The sequence below is a fragment of the Xyrauchen texanus genome, chromosome 17, assembly GCF_025860055.1.
Source record: "Xyrauchen texanus isolate HMW12.3.18 chromosome 17, RBS_HiC_50CHRs, whole genome shotgun sequence".
Lineage (NCBI taxonomy): Eukaryota > Metazoa > Chordata > Actinopteri > Cypriniformes > Catostomidae > Xyrauchen > Xyrauchen texanus.
This window is the reverse complement of record NC_068292.1, coordinates 30,031,791-30,057,838: the sequence shown is the minus strand read 5'-3', so window position 1 is coordinate 30,057,838 and position 26,048 is coordinate 30,031,791. Positions and strand designations below refer to the sequence as shown.

The 26,048-nt window shown below is 40.0% G+C and overlaps 1 protein-coding gene across 2 annotated transcripts; it reads left to right on the top strand.

The window, feature by feature from the left end:
* The first annotated feature begins 2,454 nt into the window (after positions 1–2,454).
* LOC127657777 (RNA binding protein fox-1 homolog 1-like) lies at positions 2,455–24,355 on the top strand. 2 transcript variants are annotated; one of them, XM_052146677.1, is made up of 12 exons: positions 2,455–2,906; positions 6,718–6,954; positions 11,117–11,296; positions 11,724–11,777; positions 11,869–11,961; positions 12,045–12,102; positions 12,252–12,311; positions 12,944–13,082; positions 13,198–13,237; positions 20,636–20,706; positions 21,828–21,909; positions 22,077–24,355. In XM_052146677.1, the coding sequence occupies exons 1-12, from the start codon at positions 2,820–2,822 to the stop codon at positions 22,119–22,121; spliced, it is 1,146 nt and encodes a 381-aa protein (XP_052002637.1). In that variant the 5' UTR covers positions 2,455–2,819; the 3' UTR covers positions 22,122–24,355. The 2 variants fall into 2 exon arrangements, with proteins under 2 accessions (XP_052002637.1, XP_052002638.1); XM_052146678.1 differs by lacking the exon at positions 2,455–2,906 and adding an exon at positions 5,967–6,003.
* Positions 24,356–26,048: the final 1,693 nt, after the last annotated feature.

The following is a 26,048-nucleotide window of genomic DNA, read 5'->3' as shown; positions in this document are numbered from 1 at the left end:
GAGATGGATTGTTTTTAACTTATTCATTCAGAGTTTTTGGACCGTTTTAGTAATTCCAACAGGCAAGGAGTTTGATATGTTTAAATCATCAATATACCCTGTTCAAAGATTATATTTTCAAAAGATTGTAACACTTTACAAGAAGGACGACACGTGGAACAGACTTCTCAATTCTCCGGTAAGGCTTTTAATTTAAACACTTTATGAGTTCTGTACAATAATATATATAGCTTGTTCAGGTGTTTTCATCAGGTGATGAAATCACTTTAAACTTTTAAATACACAAGGAACACAATAGGCTAGTCGTCTTTGTGTCTGACTCTCTCGATGGAGGCCCTCTGGCTGGCTTTTATGCCGCTCTCCCCGTGCTCACTGAAATTAGAGACAGGTGTAGACATAATTAAGCTCAGGTGTAAGCGCCCTTACCGCTTCTCTCCCGGACGGACGCTTAACCACGCCCCCGCAAAGATGTACATTTGAAATGAATGATAAATGTGCATACTGTAAAGATGAATCAGAAACAATATCCCATCTGTTTTGGAATTGCCACCTTGTTAAATCTTTTTGGAATGATGTCTCTCAGTTTATGTGTAAAACAAGTTATGCTTAATGAAAACAATGTAGGCCTATAACCAATTTTATGGAAAAGTCTTTATCCATAAGAATATATTGTCGTAAAGTAAATCCAACTTTAATTTATTTCTGATAGAATTGCAATGCTATCATAAGATGGTAAATTTATGTAAAGCGAAATGATGTGTTGTGTTAAATTTTTTATTTTTAACTTTACAGATGAATGACTTTTGTCTTTTAAAATCCCTGTTTTAATAAAATATTAATAAATAAAATGTTTGTGACGAGGCTCATATCCATTTCTATATACAGACAAAACAGACAATAACGTATGTACCGTACATTGAAATACAGTATATATATATATATATATATGGGTCTATATTCAAACCCTTAATTTATATGGGTTGGGGAGTAACGAAATAAATGTAACAGGATTACGTATTTAAAATACAAAATATAAGTAACTGTATTCCGCTACAGTTACAGTTTAAATCATTGGTATTTAGAATACAGTTACATTCAAAAAGTATTTTGATTACTGATTACTTTGCATTTTATTGTCATTTTTGTTTAATTTAATATTTAGTCCTTTCAGATGGAAAACATATATACATATAAATGATGTGATCCAAAGTGCATTTGAACAGCGGTAAAACACTTTCTTATGATGTGTTACATTCATATGAGCAGTCTGAAGTAAGTTTGGAGCAGAAGAAATAGAAATAAACCTTGTGTAAATTGTCAGCTTTACGCTAAGTTAAAATGCTATTTCTAGCCATTTTATATGCACAAGTTACCAGACATGATCATATTTTTTATCAAGAAAATTCACGTTGGATCAAAATGTCTTTCTTTCTAGTAAGACCTTTGATATTAGGGCAAAAATCATATTCTTGAAAATAATTGTTGTATTGTTTTCCTGTAAAAATATTTAAAAATCATTAAAACTATCATTTGATTTATCTTGTTTTAGAAACAACACTGCATAAGATATTTAGGTTTTTCAGAGAATGTATTTTTAATGTGTATTTTGTCGTACTGTACTGGCAGAGTTTTTATTATCAAAACAATTGAAAAAAATCTACCAGTGCTGAAGGAGTAATCCAAAGTATTTAGAATACGTTATTGACCTTGAGTAATCTAACAGAATATGTTACAAATTACATTTTACAGCATGTAACCTGTTATATGTAGTGGAATACGTTTTAAAAGTAACCCTCCCAACCCTGTATATATATATATATATATTAAAGTTATGAATACAGACTTTTGCCCTGAGCAGTAGAGCATTATTTACTTTGTTTCAATCTCTCCAATAGGGAAGATTGGGGAAATTTCACTGATTTCCTGTTACTTTGATCTGTACATGTTTGTTTTCTCTCTCTAATCTATTGTTAAAAGCAGTTTATTCTAAGAAAGGAGCACATTTAAACGAGAATGATGGCTTAAATGACCAGATGGCATTCAAGAGTGGATTTGTCATATTTTTAGAATAAAGACTTTTATATGTTGTAGGCCCTACTGAATTTTCATGTGTGCAATGACTTGTATAATCTGTGGCTCTATGTTTTGAACTTTTAATGTATACTTACACTTGCTACCAGTATCTATTTTAATGAGATATTATGAGAAACATCAGTATCAATAAAAAAGCACACACTCAACTATCAATTATTTCAAAGGATTTTAAAACATTTATGAAAACTGGGTAAACAGTTCAGACTAAATTCAATATTAATGCATTAATATGTCCTATTGAATTTCTATTAGTGATACCAGTACAACTCAAGGAGGAATGGACTATTTATAAAAGAAGGTAACACAATACTGAGCATGTGTTTCTGTCTATCAAATATACCCACTGACAGACTCACATCACACACACACATATGCTGTGTCCCCCAGAGATATGTTTTAGTACTGATCTCTTCTGCCGTTCATGAGACAGACTAACTTGGCACTCTGAAGTTTTGGAGAGAGTCTTATTTTTACCTTTTTTAAATTCTTGTCATTTTGTTCATCAGCTGGAAGTTTTGACGGCACTCATCAAAGCAACCCACTTCTCTTCCTTTCTTTTTTCATACACCTGGATTTTTTTCTACCTTCACTTGGATGCTAAACTTTCTCAGTCTGATTTTTACTTTCTTGATTCAGAGAGCTATCCTTCCCTTTTTTCTTCCCCCTGCACTCCTCTTTGTCTCCCAACCCTTCCTTTTTTCTGTCCTTTTCTCTGGCTATGCACTATGTTGTCCTCCCCTACTGTGATCCTTCAGCCCTACGGACTCCCTGTTTACCCCCAGACAGCTACCTGCTACCCCAGCATAGTACAGGTAACCATGTCCCTTTCTTTTTCTGTCCTTCTCTCTGTCTCTTCCTCTCTGTCTTTAATTCTCTGAAGTATATTGGGTACATGCACATACATACATGCATATTTTTATCACAGAGAATGATGGCAAAAAAAAATAAAAAATGTGTATATTTATATACTGTATATTTAGAATCAGAGTCAGAATCAGAACACATCTATACACATATATAGACATCGCCTTTTTCAGCACTGACAATATCCAGTACAATGGAAAAATGCTAAAAGATATTTAGATGTTGGGCATAAGAAACATTTAGCATACATTTTATTATTTAAATGGGCATGTTGAGAGGATTCAGCTATTTCCTAGTGAAATTTTAGTCTCATGTCTGGTTACAGGAAAATGTTGGATAACTCATCCTGTCACTAGCCACCAGAAAGCTTCTGTATGTACTAAATGGTTGTCCTCCAATGGGTCAGAATAGGGGACATCTAATGTGCTTCACACTGTCAAGGAAGAACACTGTGTCCTGCTGTTGGTTATATTTGTCCCTGCGAGGTTAGCCTCCTGAAAACAGGTTCAGTGAGTGTATATAATTGTGTGTCTGTGTGTCTGTGTGTGACAGAGAAAATACCGGGACAGCTGATAAACTGTGTGCGCATGCACTTTCTCTCTGTCACACTCACTGTATTTTTAGCCTGTTCCTCTCACTACAAATTCCCCCACACATAAACACAGATTACAGACATTGAAATAGAGTCTTGCCTCTCAACTTTATCAAAAGTGATAGACAGTGACCGATTATTATGTCATCTATGGAGCAGGACATAAAATAAAGAATTGCATGTGATTTTTGGCACATTTTAGACCTCTCTTAGTTGTTTATTAAATATTAGTTGATTTTAGAGCATGGTTAGGACATGGCTTGGCCCATTTTTAGTGTGAGAAAAATCATGTGATATAAAGATAACTCCGTAGAGAAAAGAGTGATTTATTTTAAATTGGGTATTACCCATAAAATCTTAAATCACGTGGTGCCAAGTTATCTGGATAACTACTTTGACATGGTAAAAGACTGGCATACTTATGGTACAAGGGGTAGTGATTATAATATCTACCCATGCAGTATTTGAAGAGTATAAATAATGTGAGAAGTTTTAAAATAGAAGTTAGAAGATGGCTTTTTAGTTTTTGAATGTTTGATGGTAAATGTATAAACTGGTAAAATTTGTCTTGTCTGTATTTTATGTGTAGATTGAAAACTAAATGAATACATTGTAAATAGGGTATTTTGTATTCTCACCTATGTACATGCCTCCATCTTTTTAAATTACACGAGGTCCACAATGGAAATGAGCTTTTGGCTTTATTGTGTAACCTCGAGAGTTTTTTGTCAATTGTATGGAATGTATGGATATCATTTTTGTAAGTAAAACTTGTCAAATAAATCAATCAAACAAACAAACATGCTAGCAAATTAAATAATTGGCTTTTATATTATCATTGAACATAAGTCAAAATATATGATTTAAAAAGATTTATTTCATAATTACAGTGTATATTTTTTTCTTATAATCTTATTGTGACTGTTAATGTTTGTATGTAAACTTGAAGAGAAAATATTTCAATAATATTCAAATTTATTTGTATAGCACTCACAATAAATATTGATTTAAAGCAGCTCTACTGAGAAAATGGCATTACAAGCCGGCAGAATGTTCAAGAAATATTCAAATTTTGCGCAAACCTGTCTAAAAACCTATAAAACGTACGGCTGTCAATAGAATTAAATGATCTTGATTAATGTCATGATTTCCAACCAGTCTTTAGAAAACAGAATGAAATAATAATAATTATTATTATTTATTAGTAAATTGTTTTAATATAATTTTTTTTTTTTTTGTGTGTGGCGTTTGTGTGTGTGTGTGTGTGTGTTGGAGGGTCCCTCAGCTGTCAGATCAGGCACCTGGCATCCTGCCTCTGACCTATAACCCCAAACTTGACAGCTGAAGAAGTTGCGTGAGTGTGTATGAGTGGGAAATAATCTTGTATCAGTCAATGTGACAAAGCTTTGATATTTTATCTACTCATTGTAAAAAGATTAGGATATTAATGAGAGTACAAAACTAGGACAGGAAGGCAAACATCAAGCAAATATTTGGGGAGACATGAAGGGAAACAGAACAGGTCAATAATTTACAACAAATATTTGTGTTCAGATCTCGCTAGCTAGACCTTGCATAGACTAGTGGACTGTGTTTTAACCAATTAATCTTATTAAAATTTTCTCTATAACACTATACCAGATCATGCCATTGTGTCAGTTACTCATTCTGTAGATCAACCAGCACTTAGTTACTCTTTCTTTTGTACCAGTTTTTGGGTTGTTAAATGTGTCAAATTGCTCCTGTGAGAATAAAAACCAAAAGTGACTGAAAGTAAACTGTCATGTTCTTGTGAATGGTGGTTACAGACCATTGTTAAATCACAATACTGAATAGTGGCTTTTATGAGAAATAGGCCCTTCTGTAACATGATATGTCAAGTCAAGTTGTTTTTATTGTCGTTTCAACCATATACAGTTAGTACAGTACAGTTTGTTTCTGTTGATGGAATCTGAATGGAATGTTGAAACAGTAGCAGTTTCTATCTTGTTTATCAGTGAAGTCTAAATTTACTCTACTTTCTCAGTTAGCGGAACAGCTGATAAAGAGTGAAAACATAGGAAGAGATGTGTATGTATGTGTGTGTGTGTGTGTTTGTGACAGGGTAAAGGGGTTATTTCTTTATGCCTGTCAGACACAATAATCAAATTTAAACATTTTATTTCAGCTCCAAATATAGCACAGAAAGCTTTAACCCCATAAAGATGAACAAAAACTCCAATGTATTTAACAGCACAAAAGGTTGTAGTGTTTAAGTGGAAACTGTAAATGGGTAGATGACTGACAAGAGCAAATGAACAAAGCTGGCGTAAAGACCCCCTTGAGACCAGTTTGGTGCTCTGTGATTGGTGTGTGTTAGGGACTTATGGTGGAGTGGGCAGGTGAAAACATTGCATTAAAGCATGCGCCAGCTGTTCATGAGTTTTGGGCTGCCTGCAGAAAGCACTGAAGCGGTGAGACTTCTCATTTATACACTTCTTTCATACATTGTGTCTTTCAATGTGACATTTATGTCATGTCTAAGTTTAGCTGTCTTTCTGTGTTTATGATCTGTGGTTTGGTGTACAGGATGTATTTCTGAAAACAAAGTAGTTCCAATGTGTTGTTTCCTTTATTCTAATGGGTACATTTTGGGCTGGATTATTTATCAACAAATGTTGTATGAAAATGTATATGAAAGCAGGGGTGTAACACTAGGGAGTGCAGGGTGGGCAGCTGCCCTATAGGGCCGGGGTGAGAGGGGGCCTGCAACGGTCGACCAAAAGAAACCAGAAAAATGACAGCGGGTCCGAGATGTGATGAAAAATTTTCAAACATTTTTTTTATCTATTCTATAAGGCAACACAATTCACTAAATGTTTAGTAACTTACTGAAATTATTTTGTGCAATAAAGAGCTGTTATTATTTGGAGATATAATCGCATATATGTATTATTGTCCATCATCAGCAATGAGCTCAGATGAATAACCTACAATCCCTTTTCTGTAAATTATATATAGTTCTTAAAACATAAAATAAACAAGCATTTAAGTTTTGTTCAGCCCTAAATAAAGGATCTCGACTGTCTAATTGCAATTGTAATAAACATTTAAACAAGTAATTATCAACAGTTTACATGGAGACTAACATTATTTTTAGTAAACAGTGCATCTCTGTCTCATTATAGGGTGCCTCTGCCCAAGAGGCGGGGCCAGGCAATGGCGACCCCTCACTTCCTCAGGTCTATGCCCCACCCCCTTCATTTCCTCCACCTGGACAAGCCCCACCCACACCTGCTGCCAGGCTGCCACCCCTTGATTTCAACCCTGCTCATCCCAGCTCAGAATATTCAGATCTTCATCAGTTGAGAGTCTACCAGGGCTCTCAACATGATGGGACGCAGTCTATAACTACTAATAACACGGTAAGAAAACATTATCGATAACTTCATCAATAAATTTACTGGATTCAGATGATAATGGACCATCATGGGTCAAGACAGTTTTGTGATAAAGGTCTTTTGAAATTTTAGAAAAGAATATAATCTTAAAGATTTTGTTCACCCAAAAATGAAAATTATTCCAGCTTTGACTCACCCTCATGTCGTTCCAAAGCTGCATGACTTTCTTTTGTTCCGTGGAAACAAAGTCACTGCCCTGAGTCACCATTGACACTCATTTCATTGTTTTTCCATAATCCTTTTTGTGTTTCATGGAAGAGAGAAAGTCAGACTGCTTTATGGCAGAAAATGTCCACCATAATGGAGTTTGAAAAATTATAATTTTAGACATGTAAACACTGTTCCACATCTCTCATTATTAATTTGATTTGTGTATAATGAAGCCTATTACAATTTTAGCAAATTATAGCCTGAATCATAACATCAGTTTATGGATAGACTGATGATATATAATCTCATGCTTTAGGCCTCTGGGATCTCATGGCTGGGCTATAAATATCTGTATTCTTTACATGTCCCTTCTTTCCTTGTCCATTTATGGCAGTTGAACTGCCTCAGGCACCACATAGATGAATGTTTAAGTTTGTTGTAGAAGTAAAACCAGTTCAAATTTCCCTTATTTTTCTTTCTCTCCGGCACTCGATCTTCGATTTCTTTATGTAGAATTATCAGTTTGAAGCTATATTCTAAATAATGTTTCTATAAAAGTGGACTAGTGATGTATTTAAGAATTGTATGTGCTTGGGAAATAATGTATTACATTATACATTTGCTTTGGAGCTTATTTACATTCGTCATTCACTTTTTTCCCCTTTTAATATATGGACTATCCTGCAATATTACTTATATTGTCATCTGTATCTTGAGGAGGGAGTTTTGGCTATTGGACCCATCCCCAGATTTATGTTTTTAAATGCATTTAGTGTGTCACCAAAGAGACATATGAGGTTGTGTGTGTTTGTTTATATTATTATTTTACTATACATTATATATATATATATATATATTTTTTTTTAAATACAGAATAATACTTTACAGCAAATAACAGCAGAGTACTTGTGCTGAGGGTATTGTGTAAACAATACAGAGTACTATTTACTATCATCTATTTTAAATACATGTGTTTTAAACAGGCTCATACAATGAGTTCTCATTTTCCTCTGTCACACCATGTTACTGAAGTGTTTCTCTTGTGGCCACATTGCTTATATCACTAGAAAGCACCAGAGTAACAAGGTCCAGAAATTCGGACTATGAGACGCCGCCATAGAGGGAGGGGTCGAGGGGGGGAATCAGACGGGATGACCCCTCCCCCCTCAACTATGTTTCCCAGGTCCAGTCAGACAAGCACTCTGCATCGTGACGTGATATCATCACATACAGTACCTTCCCCCCATCACACCCTCCCAACATCTTTCACTGAATTACCCCTCCCTGGCCTGTTTCTCGAATGTGATGATGATAATGTTTAAATAGTTTTTTTTTTGTGTGACACCTGCTGTCGTAGGCATTACAGCTAGCAATCAGCCCGGCCAAGCTCAGAGTTAACCATAACCATGAGTTGTTTGCGTGTGTGAGTGTGTGTGTGTGTGTGTGTGTGTGTGTGTGTGTGTGTGTGTGCGTAAAGCTCTCTATGTGTGTTTCTATCCGTGTCTCTTACTTCCTTATTAATACACATTTATGTTCTGCAATCTTGGTTGAATGCTGCCAAGTGTTGTACTGGAAAAAGTTACCTTTAAAAGTTATCAATATATCCATAAACTGCCTGAATCCCCCCTTGTTGTATTTTTCTCTTTCACTTTCTGTTTTGGGGTTCACTCGGTTTCTTCTCTTTCCATCATTAAAGGTGCACTTAGTTATTTTTTCCTCATTAAAAAAGTTTTACTCCTTAAGAAATATATTGTGATTTTGAGAAATATGTGTAAAATGATGAGCACTAACATGAGATGAAGACTCAGCTGCCTTAAAAAAACTGTTTTAATCTACATGGAAAAGGTTCCCTCGTGAGACCACATGACTGCTTTCTTAATCTCAGTAACTGCCCTGTTATTGGACACTTTAACTAAATTAAATGAATCATGGCTGACTGTGAATAGTGAATTTCTACAATGGCATTGGTAACTAAAATTAGTGTAGTGACCACAAATGAGTAAAACGTTATACTAATCGTTTCTATATTTGTGCTTACTTTTAAGTGTTTGGGTCGTTCTTTCTGTTTTTTTGTACAATGCAAGGATTACTTCTAAAGGAGCAAAAGGCTATTACTATAGAAAAAGATTCAGTATAGATGCAATGGCCCCTAAAAGTATCTGGACACTTTTGCATATAGTCACACTTAAAAATGTCTGAATGACTTTGTATTTAATAGCCTCAATAGACAATTTCTCACGACTATCTTCACCTTTCTGATGTATTTTTGTGATTGTTTTCCCCAACTGATGTCAAGGTGATTTTTAGTGGCTGTATGAAGTCAGTTCCTATACAGTAGGTGCCAAGGCAAAGTAACCACAGGTGTAGTTCATCACATTACCTATGTTCCAAGTTTGACAACCGAAAAGTGTCCAAATAGATTTAGTCAGAATTGTAATCAGTATACAGTATCTATTGTTTTATTAATTGAAACCTAACAAACATGTATTTGTGCAATATTTATTTAACATATGCCATTGGCTTTAATAGTTGTTACACGATGCTAAGATATTCATATATTTTTTAAGTATGGCTGAAGTGTCCAAACACTTTTTGGTGTCATTGTATACATGGACTCTATGTAGACTCTTGGATTTTTTTTATGATGGTACAACGCAGTGAGAGTATGGTGTTAAATGATTCTATATTCTCATTTCTGACATTTAAATAATTTTATTATCATTGCCAAGTGCTGACTCTTTGCAGTCTAAAGTGTACGAAAAACAAAATTAATGCTCTTAAAGAAAGAAAACTTGATGAACCGAGTGCACCCCCTATTTCCTCTGCTCAGGTTAGAGCTCTTCTGTTGTCCTTGGCCCTTTTCTGGATGAGTTACAGCAGAATGCAAACTTAAAAATGGCCATTTTGCCTTACTGCTTCAATTTCTTCATAACATAGATATTCAACATATCTCTCTGTACTTTTTTCTCTCAAGACATGGCTCATTATAATGACCATTTTTATCACCTGCATAACAATTTTATCCACTGCTTTGGGATTTACTTCACTTATTTAGCCCTGCCCTCACATTTTTTGACCTTTTTCACTGTTTTCCCTACCATTTTTATTTATTTTATGTCATGCTATGCCTGGCTACTCTTTTGTTTTTGCCTTTCACTCTTTTTCTCTTTCTGAACATTTTTAATGTATGTTTTTGACTCCTTTTTCCATTTTTGTTGGTAATTGTTTTATGGCATTTGTTGAGATAGGCTATGCAGTTGCAGACATACGAAATGGCATCTTGATGCATTGTGGGATAGTGGATGTGTTGAGTTTCAAGCACAAATACTCCTACGCATTGACCTGCACGGGGGCATTTTATTCACAGTAATCTAAAATCAGTGCAATAAAAAATGCTGTGTATCCATGCATTAAAAATGATTATGATTTGTCACATGTGCGGTACTCAGAAAGTTGCTTTGTAATCTTTAATTTCTATAAACCACTGATTTATTGACTTCACATAAGTAAAATATGATTATGCTTTATGTTCAATGCAAACTGTGTTTTTTATTTATTTATTTAAATTTCTAACAGGCATGTACTTGTTAGACAGCTCACTAAAATGGAAACTTAATCACATTTCCTCACAATTGCTTGAGAGGAATCACTGGATGAGGAATGCCCATTTGCGTTTTGTTGTGGTCACTTTATAAAAACTGTTGTTATTCCAATAAAATAGATTACTGATTAAGTAGTTGCAATATGTTTAAGAAGAAACATTACAACAACGACTAGTTAATGTTAACATATTTAGTTATTAATGTATTAAATTCCTCTTGCTTTCTCTCTGTAACGTTCTCTGTTTCTCTTTCTCTCTTTTTCTCTCACTTCTTCCTCACACTTTCTACTTTTGTTTCTTTCCTCTACTCCCATCATCTCCTTCTACCACATAATTTTCTCCCTTTCCTGTCTGTCATTCCTTTTTCACGTACAGGACAATAATTTGGCTCCAGTAACGTCTGACCCTCAGACTCTTAGTGTTTCTGTGGCAACTGGGAGCGGGACAGGGAGTGGAAGTGAGGAGGAGGGGGCTGGTAAGGCCCAACCCAAAAGACTCCATGTGTCCAACATCCCTTTCAGGTTTCGTGACCCAGACCTGAGGCAAATGTTTGGGGTAAGATAATTCATATTTGTCCCAAATGTAATACATTTCTCAATTGTTTATATATTTTTTTTAATTTTTATTTAAAGGACAAGTATGTAATTTTTCAATGGTAAAATTCCCAAAAACCATAAACACTGCAGCTTTTTGGTGCTTTTAAAGCATTGCTTTGTTTGTTTGAGCACCCCAGCCAGCACAGTATAGCAGCACTTGCTCAGACACTGTCAGTTTGGGGCAGGACCATCTTTTTTCTGACTAATGGAAGATATGCGCCATGTTCAGAAAACCATTTTGAAAACCACTATTATTTTTGTAATTCCATTTGTTGCCACTAGAGGCAAAGAATTTACACAACTTCAGCAAAAGACATAGGCATACTCTTATATGACAACTCTAATAAGGATGACATCTGTTAAATATATATATTTTCACTTCTCAGCAATTTGGCAAGATTCTAGATGTGGAGATCATCTTTAATGAGAGAGGATCCAAGGTGATTATGTTTCTAATAGTCCATGAGTTTGGTCAGTCTCTCTCTCTCTCGAAGACGTAAGATTTAATTTGAGACTGTTTCCTTTCTTTAGGGTTTTGGGTTTGTGACGTTCGAGAGTGCAGAAGAAGCAGACAGAGCAAGAGAGAAGCTCAATGGTACTATCGTTGAGGGAAGGAAGATTGAGGTATGAGAATTATATGTTTCTTTACTTGAGAGAATGGCATGATTTTACTGTTTCATGAACAAAAAATTGACTCAACTTCTCAGGTGAACAACGCCACAGCGAGGGTGGTGACGAAGAAGCCCCAGACACCTTTAGTGAACGGTAAGCTTCATGACATTGTCCCAAAACATAATTTGTATTTTGTCTACCCCAAAATGAAAAGATTTCAGCTTAAACTGTGCATCACTCTTTTAGCACTTCAAATGTTCCTATCTAATTCAGCTCCTTCACATATATGTCTGTTCGTACAGCTGCTGGGTGGAAGATCAATCCAGTAATGGGAGCGATGTATGCTCCTGAACTTTATACAGGTATGTGTATTTTATCCTTGGCTTTTAATGCTTGTAATGTTCTAAAAGTTTGGGAAGAGCATGTTCGTCTAATATTGTCATGTTCATCTAATCCTATGAATCACAACACAAGGCTATTTAAACAGCTTACTGCTGTGACAATTCCCCAACAACATCTCTATTTCTATTCATTTCTATTATGTGTTAAAGGGATAGTTGACCCTAAAATGAAAATTCTGACATAATTTACTCACCCACACTAAATGGAATGTTGGTCTCATTCACTATTCACTTTCATATCTTCTTTTTCTATACAATGAAAGTGAATTGTGACTGAGGCTGACTCTGCCTAATATCTCCATTTGTGTTCCACAAAAGAAAGTAAAAAAGTAATATGTGTTTGGATCAACATCCAAATCTACTATCCATGGGTTAGTAAACCATGACAGAATCTTTTTTGTTTTAATGCCCTTTATATTATAGTCTTCATTTCATAGGTAGTACATGGGTTATTTAGAGCCCTCCATCATGGACAGCAAGCCAAATATGTTTACCTTTATCTTACTCAAATAATGTGAACATGTGAATTAGATTTTGCTTTGGAAGAATTTGTTGTCCAGCCATAATCAATATTCACTTTTTCGGTTTAATAGTCGCCAGCTTTCCTTATCCTGTGCCCACGCCAACCTTGGCCTACAGAGGCTCCGCCCTCCGTGGCCGTGGTCGAGCAGTCTACAATACCATACGGTCAGCAGCAGCAGCCACACCAGCTGCAGTACCAGCCTATCCAGGGTCAGTCTCTCTATCTCTCTCAGTGGCCAGCTTATCACTAATCTTATCACATTAATTTCAAAGTATGGTCAGTTTTAGTTGGACTAATTTGGATGTTATTTTCCTTTTCTTGCAGGGTGGTATATCAGGATGGATTGTACAGTGCTGAGGTTTATGTGAGTTTACCACCCACTGTATTTACAGGATTAGATTTCACAAAATAAAAGCCTTTCACAGTATGACTTTCATCACAGTATACATTGTAAAAAAAATAAAAAAGATGCTTCAGGTAACCTAAAAAATGTGCTTCATGTGGTAACATCTAAATTAACTGGTCTTATTCTATTCAAAAATTTTACTTAATCTAAATTTACTTGACCAATTAGTTTTCACCAACAAAAGTAATTTTTCGGGGTTAGATCATTGACTGATCACGCTGACTCATGTATATCGACAGCGAAGGTAGAGGGCTTCTAGACAAGAAATGATCGATTAACAAATCAAATAGCTTTCAAGAAATTCTGAGGAAATGGTGTTTGTGCACCTGTTTTTATAGTGGACAGTTTCGCTCCAAAACAGGTGGGGCTCAAACACCATAGCCAATATAAGAATATTGGCGTTATTGTAGAGAGGTTTCAACTAGGTCATGAAGGCACTCCCCATATGCGTGGCTGCGCAATGTCAAGTGTACTGAGTCGTGAGGGAACTGATGTATCCGTTAAAGGTTCCGACTTATGTATTTATATTTCATTTTATGCATTTGGCAGACGCTTTTATCCAAAGCAACTTACAGTGCACTTATTACATTGACAATCACCCTGGAGCAACCTGGAGTTAAGTGCCTTCCTCAAGGACACAATGGTGGTGGCTGTGGGGATTGAACCAGCAACCTTCTGATTACCAGTTAGCCCACTACACCACCACCACTCCACTGGGTTGGTGGTTAAAGATCTGGACTGGTAGCCAAAATCAGAGAGTAGTTTCAAACCACAGGAGGGATGGTTTATTACCACAGTAACGACTCAGTTACTAACGTAACCTCGGTTCCCTGAGAGGAGGGAACGAGTATTGCGTAAGCTGCCGTGCTTGTGCTTGGTCAGTTCGCTTCAGTCGATTGAACCTAAAGGAACTCGCATGACGGGGTGCCCATTATATAGCCTGCCTATGCTAATTTCGGCAGGCTCTGAGCGCGCGAACGCGAGGCGCGTGCCCATTGGTCACGTGTTCAGAGTCGCCCCGTCATTGGTTCGAGCAGTTGCCGCGGCACAGCCAATGACCGAGCTGCCTCGCTCATCGCTGTCTGCTGTGCAGCTGCAATGCGTTTTACATAAAGACTTCAATATTTCTCGAGAAACTGAGTTTTCCCATAGCGTAAGCTACTTACGCAATACTCGTTCCCTCCTCTCAGGGAACCGAGGTTACGTTAGTAACCGAGTCGTTCCCTATCGAGAGGTCTCTCCTGTTGCGTAAGTAGCTTACGCTATGGGAACACCATGTAAAACGCCGTGCGTGCTGACTTCGCTCTATAAAACCAGAGGCAGGTGCCTGAGCTTTAAAGCAAAGTGATTATTCCCCGAGCCGGCCAATGGCGAGCTATATACAGGGATATTACAGAGCGTCCTTGCCAAGGCGGGGTGCTCTTTGTACAAACACAAGCACACATCTTATGTACTGAGCTTTTTATGTACTGGTACGCATAATAAATCCTCTAAGTCGGTCAGAGACGGACCTTATAAGGGAGGAGGTAATGTCCAGCATACACACACTCTATTCCATTCTATAGTCAGGCTGATAGAATGTTGGAATGCAATGAGGGGACCTGTAGGTTATAAAACCTGATAAATGTCGAAGGCGAGGCCCAGCCTGCCGCCGCACAAATATCTTCAATGGGTATTCCACTTGACCACGCCCACGAGGAGGCCATGCTCCTCGTAGAGTGAGCTCTGATGCCTAAGGGGCATTGAAGGCCCTTGGCTTCATAAGCCAGCGCTATAGCATCCACTATCCAGCGCAATATTCTTTGCTTTGAGACAGCGAGACCCTTAGATCGGCCGCCAAAGCATACGAATAATTGTTCCGTCTGTCTGAACAGGGCAGAACGTTCCAAATATACTCTGAGCGCCCTGACCGGGCAGAGTAAATTTGCGTCGCTTTCATCTGCTGGGGACGATAGCGCTGCCAGAGATATCACCTGTGCTCTGAAGGGTGTAGAGAGCACTTTAGGAATATACCCGTGCTTTGGCCTAAGGACAACTCTGCAGTCGTTAGGTCCAAATTCCAGGCAAGCAGCGCTTGATGACAGCGCGTGCAGGTCGCCCACTCTTTTAACTGAAGCGAGCGCCAGCAAGAGCGTGGTTTTGAGCGAGAGCTGCTTAAGGTGCACGGTTCAGAGAGGTTCGAACAGGGCACCCTTGAGTGCGTCCAGGACCGTGGCCAGGTCCCAGCTCGGCACCGAAGGTGGGCGAGGAGGGTTCATCCTCCTAGCGCCTCTTAGGAAACGAACGATCAGATCGTTTTTCCCTAATGAATGTCCTTTATCAGGATTGTGTGACGCCGCTATGGCAGCCACATAGACTTTGAGCGTGGAGGGTGTGCGGCCCGCCTCCAGCAGCTCCTACAAAAGGCGAGTACACTTGGTATCTCGCGACGCTTTGGGGTTCAAACTCTTGGTATCACACCAGTCACTGAACACTTTCCACTTTCGGGCATACAAGCGCTCGTAGAGGGCGCCGCGCCTCAGTAATGGTTCTCCAAACTCCACTGGGGAGGTTCTCGGGAACCCGTTGAGGGGCCATGCATGGAGGGCCCACAGATCGGGGCGGGGATGAAGAATCATCCCGCTGGCCTGTCCGAGGAGGTCTTGCCTCAGCGGAATCGGCCATGGGGCAGATTGCATCATCTGTATCAGTTCTGGAAACCACGTCTGGTTTTTCCAGAGTGGGGCTACCAGAAGCACTGCACATTTCACCTCCCTGATCCGACTGATGACCTGAGGTAGCATCGCGATCGGGGGAAAAGCATACAAGGGGCGGCTCGGCCAAACTTGGGCGAGCGCATCCGTGCTTTTTGAGAAGAAGAGAGGGCAGTGCGCGTTTTCCTTGGAGGCGTTTGAGGTCGACCTCTGCCTCGCCAAAGGTTTGCCATAACCACTGAACCGTCAGAGGGTGGAGAGACCATTCTCCTGGGAGAACCTTGTCTCTGGATAGCATGTCCGCTCCTTGGTTCAGGACACCTGGCACGTGCGCTGCCCTTAGCGAGCGCAGGTGGTGTTGTGACCATAGAATGAGCTCCCTGGCCATAGAGTGCAGGGAGCTCGACCTGAGTCCACCTTGGCGATTTATATACGAAACTACCGTCATGTTGTCCGTTCGGACCAGGACGTGTTCGTTTTTTAGGTACGGAAGCAGGGCTCTGAGAGCCAAGGCGACCGCTTTCATTTCCAGACAGTTTATGTGTAGGCGCTTTTCCGGGTTTGACCAAAACCCGGAGACAGGCCTGCCCTCGTAAAGGGCCCCCATCCTATTTTGGAGGCATCTGTCATGATCATTTTTCTCCGCGTACTCACGCCCAGACTCACGCCGGTTTGATACCAGTTGATGGCTTTCCAGGGCGTCAGGGCTTTTATACAGCCGTGATTCGCTCTGATCAAAAAGTGGCCCGAGCGCCACGCGTGAGTGGGGACACGGCTCTTGAGCCAGCGCTGGAGAGGATGCATGTGCAACAATCCTAGCTGGAGTACAGCTGATGCCAAGGCCATGAGACCGAGCATTCTTTAAAATCGTTTGACGGGGGCGTGCGCGCCCGTTCTGAACGATGTTGCAAGGCGTCGAATAGAGAGCGCCGCTCTGATGAGAGGCGCTGTCATCTGCACTGAGTCTAGCACTATTCCCAGAAAAGAGATATTCTGGCTGGGGGATAGCACGCTCTTTGCAAAATTGATTTTCAGACCCAGGCATTCTAGATGGCTGATAATCCAAGATCTGTGCGTCATTAACCGGTCCTCTGATTGTGCTATGATTAGCCAATCATCGAGGTAATTCAGTATTCGCACTCCCCGCTGTCTCAGGGGGGAAAGTGCCGCGTCCATACATTTCGTGAATGTACGGGGGGCCAATGATAGGCCGAATGGTAGTACTGTGTACTGGTATGACTGTCCCTCGAAAGTGAATCTCAGAAAGGGCCTGTGATGAGGCGCTATCGGAATGTGAAAGTAAGCGTCTTTCAAATCCACTGATAGAAACCAATCCCCGGGGCGAACTTGCACGAGGATATGTTTGGTTGTTAACATTCTGAACGAGCGAATCATTAAAGCTTTGTTCAGATGTCTGAGATCCAGGATGGGGCGAAGGCCACCGTCCTTTTTCGGGACGAGAAAATAGCGGCTGTAAAAACCCGCCTCGCTCAAAGAGGGAGGAACAGTTTCTATAGCGCCCTTCTCTATCAGTTTGAGCACCACGGTGTGTAGAACATGTGACACATCTTTTCTCACTTTCGTCTCGACCACCGCTGAAAAGCGGGGTGGTCTGCGAGCGAACTGAAGTGAGTATCCGTGTTTTATTATGTTCAAAACCCATTTCGGCATGTCGGGGATTTTTTCCCAGGCTTCTGCTCGCACAGATATGGGCTGAATGCTGGCTGGGGGTGTGTCGCAGTGACGTATGGGCCCCACCGGCAAATCGCTTTGTGCTAACACAGAGTCTACGGCTCTCAGAGGCGCAGCTGCGCGCTGAGCAGCCGTATTGAGTGCCGAGTGCAGGGGTGCGTGTGAGAGTACAGGCACGTGCGCTATCTCCGAGATGCTCAGAGCATGAGTCGGAGAGATGCTTGCAACTGTATGAACATTGTTTTGGGGTGGGGGTGCATACATCATATTAGGCACGCGCACCACATTCATAAAGCTTTCCGCATTTAGCGGGGAGTTTCTTTGCTCGCGCATTGCATCTGTGATGCTTGCAGCATGAAATAGAGAGCTGTTTGAAACTGTATGGGTAGCTGTGTGTAGGGGTGCGTGCAGTACAGCAGGCACGTGCGCTACACTTATAGTATTTCCCGTTTTTACTGGGGAAGTGTTTATAACTGTGGGAACAGTGCTTGTGTGTAGTGGTGCATACATGACAATAGGCACACGATCTACATTTTTGGGACATCCAGCCTGAACTGGGGAGGTATTTGGCACTGTTTGGACATTATTGATATGTGGGAATGCGCACTTTAGTGTGGACATGTGAACCCTTAGTGACACAGGCAGAAAATGACTCTTTTCATGATTTCTGTGTGTCGCCGTAAAAACGGCGTTTGATTGCAGGTGAGCGAGTTTTATGACTGGCCCATTGACTGCTGTATAGACATTTCCAGCCGCCTGTAATGGGATTGGGTAATGTTTTAGATGTTTGAGAGAGAGCGGTCCGGCTTTTGGGAGACACGTACTCTCTCTTTTTCTTCCTGTTGCTAGGAAGACTTACGAGGCTCCGTGTTCAGAGTGATTCTGGGCCGAGGACCTCATTGCTCATGCAGCTTTCTTCGGCCAGCAGAACGCGAGCGGCGTCGAGCATCCTTTTCAGGTCTGCTCTTCGGCTGGGAGACGGGCGGCTCTGCCCTGGCTCGCTGTTGCTGCTGGGGCGGTTTCTGAGACGAGCTGGAGCGCTTGGGCAGGAAGTGATGCATAGCTTGCGAATCCTTCCGAGCCTCAGTGAAGCGCTCAGTGAATTCTCTCACCGCCGGTCCGAACAGGCCGCTTGGAGTGACAGGCGCGTCAAGAAATGGTGCCTTATCCGCGTCCTTCATCTCCGTTAGCGTTAGCCACAGATGGCGCTCAAGGATGGTCAAATTAGCCATGGCCTGGCCGATGGTTTGGGCGGTGGCCTTTGTGGCTCGCAGGGCTACGTCCGTAGCGCTGCGCAGGTCCTTGAAAGCCTCGGGTTCAGGTCCATGGTGCGGAGAAGTTTGGCCTGAAAAACTTGTAGGACAGCCATCGAATGCAGCGCTGACGCAGCTTGGCCGGCGGCGGCGTATGCGCGACCGGCGAGAGCTGAGGTGGTTCTGCAGGGGTGAGAAGCTCTGGCCTTCCATCCAGCGGTGGAGGGTGGGCATAGATGGTTGGCCACGGTCTCCTCGAGGGGCGGAGTTGCCTCGTAGCCTCTTTCTCTCGCGCCGTCCACTGAGGAGAGCGAGGAAGAAAAAGAAGGCTTTAGGTGAGCAGAGTGCGGGGCTTTCCACGACTTTGTGAGCTCGTCGTGGACCTCAGGGAAGAAAGGAGAGGGTCTCTGTCGGGGCCTGCCGGCGCTCTGCAGGAACCACTCGCCCAGCTGGCTGCGGGCGGGTTCTTCCGGGAAGACCAGTCGAGCCCGAGGTCTTCCACGGCTTTTGACAGGATACGGACGATTTCCGAAGTCCATGCTGGTGCCCGCGCTCGTGTCCGCTGATGTCGATGGCGCGGGGTCGAACAAGCCCGGCCAGTCGTCGGATGCAGCGTCAAGAGAGAGGCTGTCATCATTTCCATCGTCGTCCCCTGATGTGCCGAACGAGACGAGACCCACCGCTTTGTTGGAGGGGTGCAGGTCCGCTCTCGTGAAGTGGACTGGCGGCGGGGAGATTTCTGGTAGCGGTGATGTACGCGGGGACTGAGCCGGCGTGACGTCACCGAGGTCGGCATGCTCTTGCAGCCTCTGTGAGCGGCGCTTTTTCTTGCGCGGCTTGAATGGAGGTGGCAGCACGGTGGAAGCCGGCTCGTTTGCGGTGAAAACGGCAAAGCGAGTGCGCAGCTCGGCGAGGCCCAAGGAGTCGCATTCGGGGCATCCGCCCTGAATGAGTGCAGCTTCTGCGTGGTCCAGACCCAGGCAGCGAGTGCAGATGATGTGCCGATCTCCGTCGTGAAGAGGGCCTCTACACGAGGCGCAGGCTGAAGGCATTTGAAACAACGCCTTGGAAAATCACTCTTTTACTTTTAAAAGCGTCGCGGGGCGAGCGCTTGCAGTAAAGGATATGCGATGCGCGCCGGATGGCGTAGCAGAAGGCTTCGAAGGCGGCTGAAGGCGCCGGCGTCCTCTTAGCAGTCCCGCTGTAAGCTTGTCAACGGCGGCGAAAGACTCCAACAATCCGGAGGATCCAGCGAAGAGAAGGTCTTTGCTGAAGGAGATTAAATCTAAAGGAACTTGCATGACGGGGTGCCCATTATATAGCCTGCCTATGCTAATTTCGGCAGGCTCTGAGCGCGCGAACGCGAAGCGCGCGCCCATTGGTCGCGCGTTCAGAGTCGCCCCGTCATTGGTTCGAACAGTTGCCGCGGCATAGCCAATGACCGAGCTGTCTCGCTCATCGCTGTCTGCTGTGCAGCTGCATTGCGTTTTACATAAAGACTTCACTATTTCTCGAGAAACGGAGTTTTCCCATAGCGTAAGCTACTTACGCAATAGGAGAGACCTCTCGATAGGGAACTACTGCTGTGCTTTTGAGAAATGCACTTATCCCCAGGATGCTCCATGGGGACTGTCCTTGTTGTAAAATGTATTGCAAAGTGAAAGTGTTTGCTAAATGAAGTACAATGTAATGCTCTACAGTACTGCTTCTGTCTTTAGGGAGGATATCCAGCCACATATCGAGTGGCCCAGTCAGCCTCCGCTGCTGCAGCAGCCACATACAGTGATGGGTAAGAACTGAACCAAAATCGGAAACAGAATTACCAGTAGTAAAGGGCTGATTTACCCCAAAATGAAAATATTGTCAACATTTACTTTCCCTCATGTCATTCTAAACCTGTATCTGACTTTCTCTCTTCAGTGGAACAGAAATGGAAATCATAGGCAGAATGTTAGGGATTGACAGCCTCAATCACGCTTCAATATCATAGTATGCAAAGAAAGTGTATAGTGATTGAGGCTATCTGTCATTCCCTAACATTGTACTCAAAATGTTTTGTTCCAGTGGAAGAACAGCGTGAGTGTAAAGAAATGATGAAATACATTTTCATTTTGGGGTAAACTTTCCATTTAAAGGGATAGTTCACCCAAAATTGTTAATTTTCTCATAATTTACTCACCTATATCCAGATGTGTATGCCTTTCTTTCATCTGCTGAACTAAAAAGAAGATTTTTTAGAAGAATTTCTCAGCTCTTTTCATTCAGACAATGCAAAGGAATAGGTGCTAAAATGTTTAAGCTCCAAAAATCACATAAGTAAGCATAAAAGTAATCCATAAGACTCCAGTGGTTAAATCAACTTCTTCAGAAGCAATATGATAGCAGTGGGTGAGATAAAGATCAATATTTAATTCATTTTGTACTATAAACTCTCCTCCCTGCTCATTAAATCTGCACTTTCACATTTTTCTTTTTGTGTTTTTGGTGAATCACATTCTTCATGCATATAGCCCCCTACTGGGCAAGGAGAAGAATTCATAGCAAAAATTGACTTAAATATTGATCTGTTTCTCACCCACACCTATCATGTTTATTCTGAAAATATGGATTAAACCACTGAAATCATTATGTCTTTGTGTGCATTTTGGAGCATATTTTTTTGGCACCCATTCACTTGCATTGTATGGATCTACAGAGCTGAAATATTCTTCTAAATCATAATTTGTGTTCTGCAGAAGGAAAGTCATAGACATCTGGGATGGCATGAGGGTGAGTAAATGATGAGAGAGTTTTCATTTACTCAGTGAATATGCCAAATAATAGTGTGGTTTTTATTACTTTGAATGAAGTGAAATAGTATGAATAATTTACTTATTTATATGCTTATTTGTTTGTTTTCTATTTGTTAAGATATGGGAGAGTCTACACCACAGCAACAGATCCCTACCATCACTCAGTGGGACCCACCACAACTTATGGAGTTGGAACAATGGTAAGTTACAATGTAATAGCTGTAAAATAACATTGCCTAATCTATAGCAGTCCTATAACGTATTGTTTTTCTGTACAGCGTGTATGGTCAGTTAAAAAGGTAAAAACATTTTCTTGACTGGCCTGATATGACAGAATGTCTGATTTGTTCTATTTGTTTCCAATCAGGCAAGTTTGTACCGTGGAGGATACAACCGCTTTACTCCATACTGAACTGAAGTTCACTTCCTTTGTGATTGTTTGTTCCTGACAATGACGAGACTTCTGAGGAACTGTTTGACTTTGAGATTGTATATTGTAAATAATGCAGCTGACACTTTGCTATTTATTGGGAAAAGATTAACCCAGCCTGAAAACCTTAGGAATTCAATTTATGGACGTTTATTCTTGTCTGAATGCAAGGAAACAGGTTTTATCCCAACCCTCCACCCCTACAAAAATGGCAGAAAACAATAGTTCACACACCTGCATAATGTCTAGCTGATGATGATGATGTTGTTATTGTCTATGTATTGATACTATTAAAGGGATAGTTCACACGAAAATTTAAATTCTGTCATTGTTTACTTACTCCTATGACTTTCTTTCTTCTTATGTAACCCAACAGATTTACAGGCAGATGTTAGGCAGATTGCAAGACCACAGTCACCATCCATTTTCATTGTATGGACAAAAGATGCCAACAAAGTGAATGGTTATTGAGACTTTAAGTCCCCAACATTCAGCCAGAAAACTCCATTTGTGCCTTATGGAAGACAGAAAGTAAAAATGGTTTGGAACAACATGAGAGTGCATAAATTATGCAGTATTGTCATTTTTGAGTGAACTATTCCTTTAATGGTCCAGAAATAGAGTTATGACAGGCAGGTGAACACAAAGAGGCTAATGATTACAAAATAGTGTCATTTTTTATTTTATTTACATTTTTATTACAAAATCTGGGTTGAAAAATTATATATAATATGTCCACAGACATATGGAGTGAAAAATGCAGACCACCAAATTTTGAATAATGTACAGATTTTGCTCTTATGGAAAGAAATTGGTACTTTTATTCACCAAAGTTGCATTCAACTGATCACAATGTATATTCAGGAGATTAATAATGTGATTTTTTTTCAGAACTTCTTAAACTACTTCAAAGAGTTCTCATAAAAAAATCCGCCATCTGCAGCAATGACAGCTTTGCAGATCCTTGGCATTTTAGCTGTTAGTTTGTCCAGATTCTCAGGTGACATTTCACCCCACACTTCCTGTAGCACTTCCCATAGATGCGGCTGTCTTGTCGGGCACTTCTCACGCACTTTACAGTCTAGCTGATCCCAAAAAATCTCAATGGGGTTAAGATCCATAACACTCTTTTCCAATTATCTGTTGTCCAATGTCTGTATTTCTTTGCCCACTCTAACATTTTCTTTTTGTTTTGTGTTTCAAAAGTGGCTTTTTCTTTGCAATTCTTCACATAAGGCCTGCACCCTGAGTCTTCTCTTTACTGTTGTACATGAAACTGGTGTTTAGAGGGTAGAATTCAATGAAGCTGTCAGCTGAGGACATGTGAGGCATCTATTTATCAAACTGGAGACTCTGATATACTTATCCTCTTGTTTAGCTGTACATCTGGCCTTCCACATCTCTTTCTGTCCTTGTTAGAGCCAGTTGTCCTTTTGTCTTTGAAGACTGTAGTGTACACCTTTGTATGAAATATTCAGTTTTTTGGCAATTTCAAGCATTATATATCCTTCATCCCTCAAAACAATGATTGACTGAAGAGTTTCTAGAGAAAGCTGTTTATTTTTTGCCCTTTTTCATCTAATATTGACCTTAAGACGTGCCAGTCTATTGCACACTGTGGCAGCTCAAAAACAAACAGAAAGACAAAGTTAAGCTACATTTAACAAACCAAATAGCTTTCAACTGTGTTTGATATAATGGCAAGTGATTTTCTAGAACCAGATTAGCAAATTAGTATGATTACTCAAGCATATGGCATTGGAGTGATGGCTGCTGGAAATGGGACCTGTCAAGATTTGATCAAAAATTACTTTATTTAAAAAAAAATTGTGATGGTGCTGTTTTTTTACATCAGTAATGTTCTGACTACTTTGTGATCAGTAAATGCCACTTTGGTGAAATAAAGTACCAATTTCCTTCCGAAACTCTGCAAACTCTGTACATTATTCCAAATTTTTGGCCGCCAGTGTACCCAGGTTTGGGTTTGTGTTGGTGTGTGTGTTGGAGTGGATTTTGAGTGCGTGTGATTTTAAAGCTATCAAAAGCAATACTGTGAGATACAGCAATGGCACTGGTGTTGGTGATTTGTTATCTTCCAATCTACCTCTGAACTAAATATCTCTTTATTCTAATTTTCTGCAAACCTCTCACATTTTTCCTTTGCAGCAATTTCTATATCTTCATTATGAATGGCTTGCTTTTTCATGTTTTTTTTTTAACAAAAATCTGTGGTGCTGTCCTGTCTAACATTCCCGTTTCTTTTCTCCTTTCATTTCCTGTCAAATGTTGTTGTGTAGTCCATTTGCCTTGCTCCTTTCTCTGTTCCATTTCTGCTGATTTTGCTCCAGTTCATTTTTAATCTTTACTCTTTTTTTTCATGTCATTTGGTGTGCTTTACTTCCCTTTACCATCTGCTTTCAAAGACTTTATTCTTTCTAGCTATTTATAAGCTTGACAGTATGATACATGACAGCACAGTATGAAATTGCAGTTAATAGTGACTTTCTATCAAAATTCCTGTTAACTTTCAATCAGGGGAATCAGCCTTAAATGTATTAAAAGGAATTCTTGAGACATTATTGACTTTTAATAAAAATGATCAACAGAGCTATTAAATAAGTTATTTGATATTTAGTGATAAGATCAAAATGATTATAGACAGAAATCAGACTTATAAAGTGCATTTATGACTACTGTAGGTAATTTTGGATTCAAAATGTTTTTTCTGATTCATAAATGTGTTTTATTTTGCAGAATTTATAAAGTATTTTAGTGAACTATATTATAGAACTGTTTCTGTGCATTTTTATTGCTCTTTTCTTTCTATCTATAATTTTTTCTTTTTCAGGACTTTCTGTCACTCTTTCATTCCTTCCTTATTTTGGCATTTTTTTCTCCAAAATCTGTCCATCTTTCTTTCTTTCATTCTTTCTTTCCTCTGTCTTTGAAACTTCCTTCCATTTTTTTTCTTTCTGCCTGCTGATTTTCTTTGATATATTTCACCCTTATTTAGGCCTTTCTTCACATTGTAAGATATTTTGCCTCTCCAATGTTTGTCCTTTGGCTTTGCTATCTCTTAATATGCTTAAAGGGCTTATTATTCTTTTTATTTTTCCAATGATTTTGGCCTATTCATTCTATCTCCTGTCAGCTTCTCTTCATCACTCTTTTCCTGCTCACCGTTTTTGTAAAATTACTAAACTACTTTATATTGCCTGCCAAGTTTTTTTTTTAGCTTACTTAATATTTTTCTTGCCTCTTTCTCTCTCTCTCTCTTTCTTTCTCAAGAGATTCCTCCAGACAGTCTGAAGTTATTTTTTATAAGCCTCATACGTGCCATTACTGGACCCATGTGTCATTGCTGCATCACCTCTGCAATGCTTTTTCTTTCTTTTTTCAACTCACTAAGCAACACTATGGCTTAATTGTACATTAAAACAGTTTAAGTTTAAGATTTGTATAGTCATTGAGCAGAAACAGAATATTAACTGTTATATATGTTTACATTTTAAACATATTAGCAATTAACACAACTTTTCTATGACTGTGTAATTATTGTTTTTTACATATCTAATTGCGTTGTTCAAATAACAAACGCATTATGTTGCACTCACATTTGGTAAACAGGCTAATATTTTCTGCTTTTCCTGTCAATTTAAAATACTGAGGTGATAAGTTATTATAGAATATATTCCTGTATGCCTATGACCATTGCACATCTGGAATTCCTCAATGATTAACATTAATCTAATAATGCGTATTTGACATGTTCACTCGCTCGTGATTCATTCTATGTTTACTTTAACTTCATAAATGTGTGAATCTCATGACAGCTCATTCTTCGGCAATGTTCCATCAACTCACACCCAACCTATTACAGTAAGTGACAATTGTCTGAGTTGATCTCAA

Coding starts and splice junctions, on each gene's coding strand:
- LOC127657777 (XM_052146677.1), top strand. CDS start 2,820: ATGTTGTCCTCCCCTACTGTGATCCTTCAGCCCTACGGACTCCCTGTT. Junction 12,312..12,943: donor TGCTCCTGAACTTTATACAG/GTATGTGTATTT, acceptor TCGGTTTAATAG/TCGCCAGCTTTCCTTATCCT. Junction 13,083..13,197: donor GCAGTACCAGCCTATCCAGG/GTCAGTCTCTCT, acceptor CTTTTCTTGCAG/GGTGGTATATCAGGATGGAT.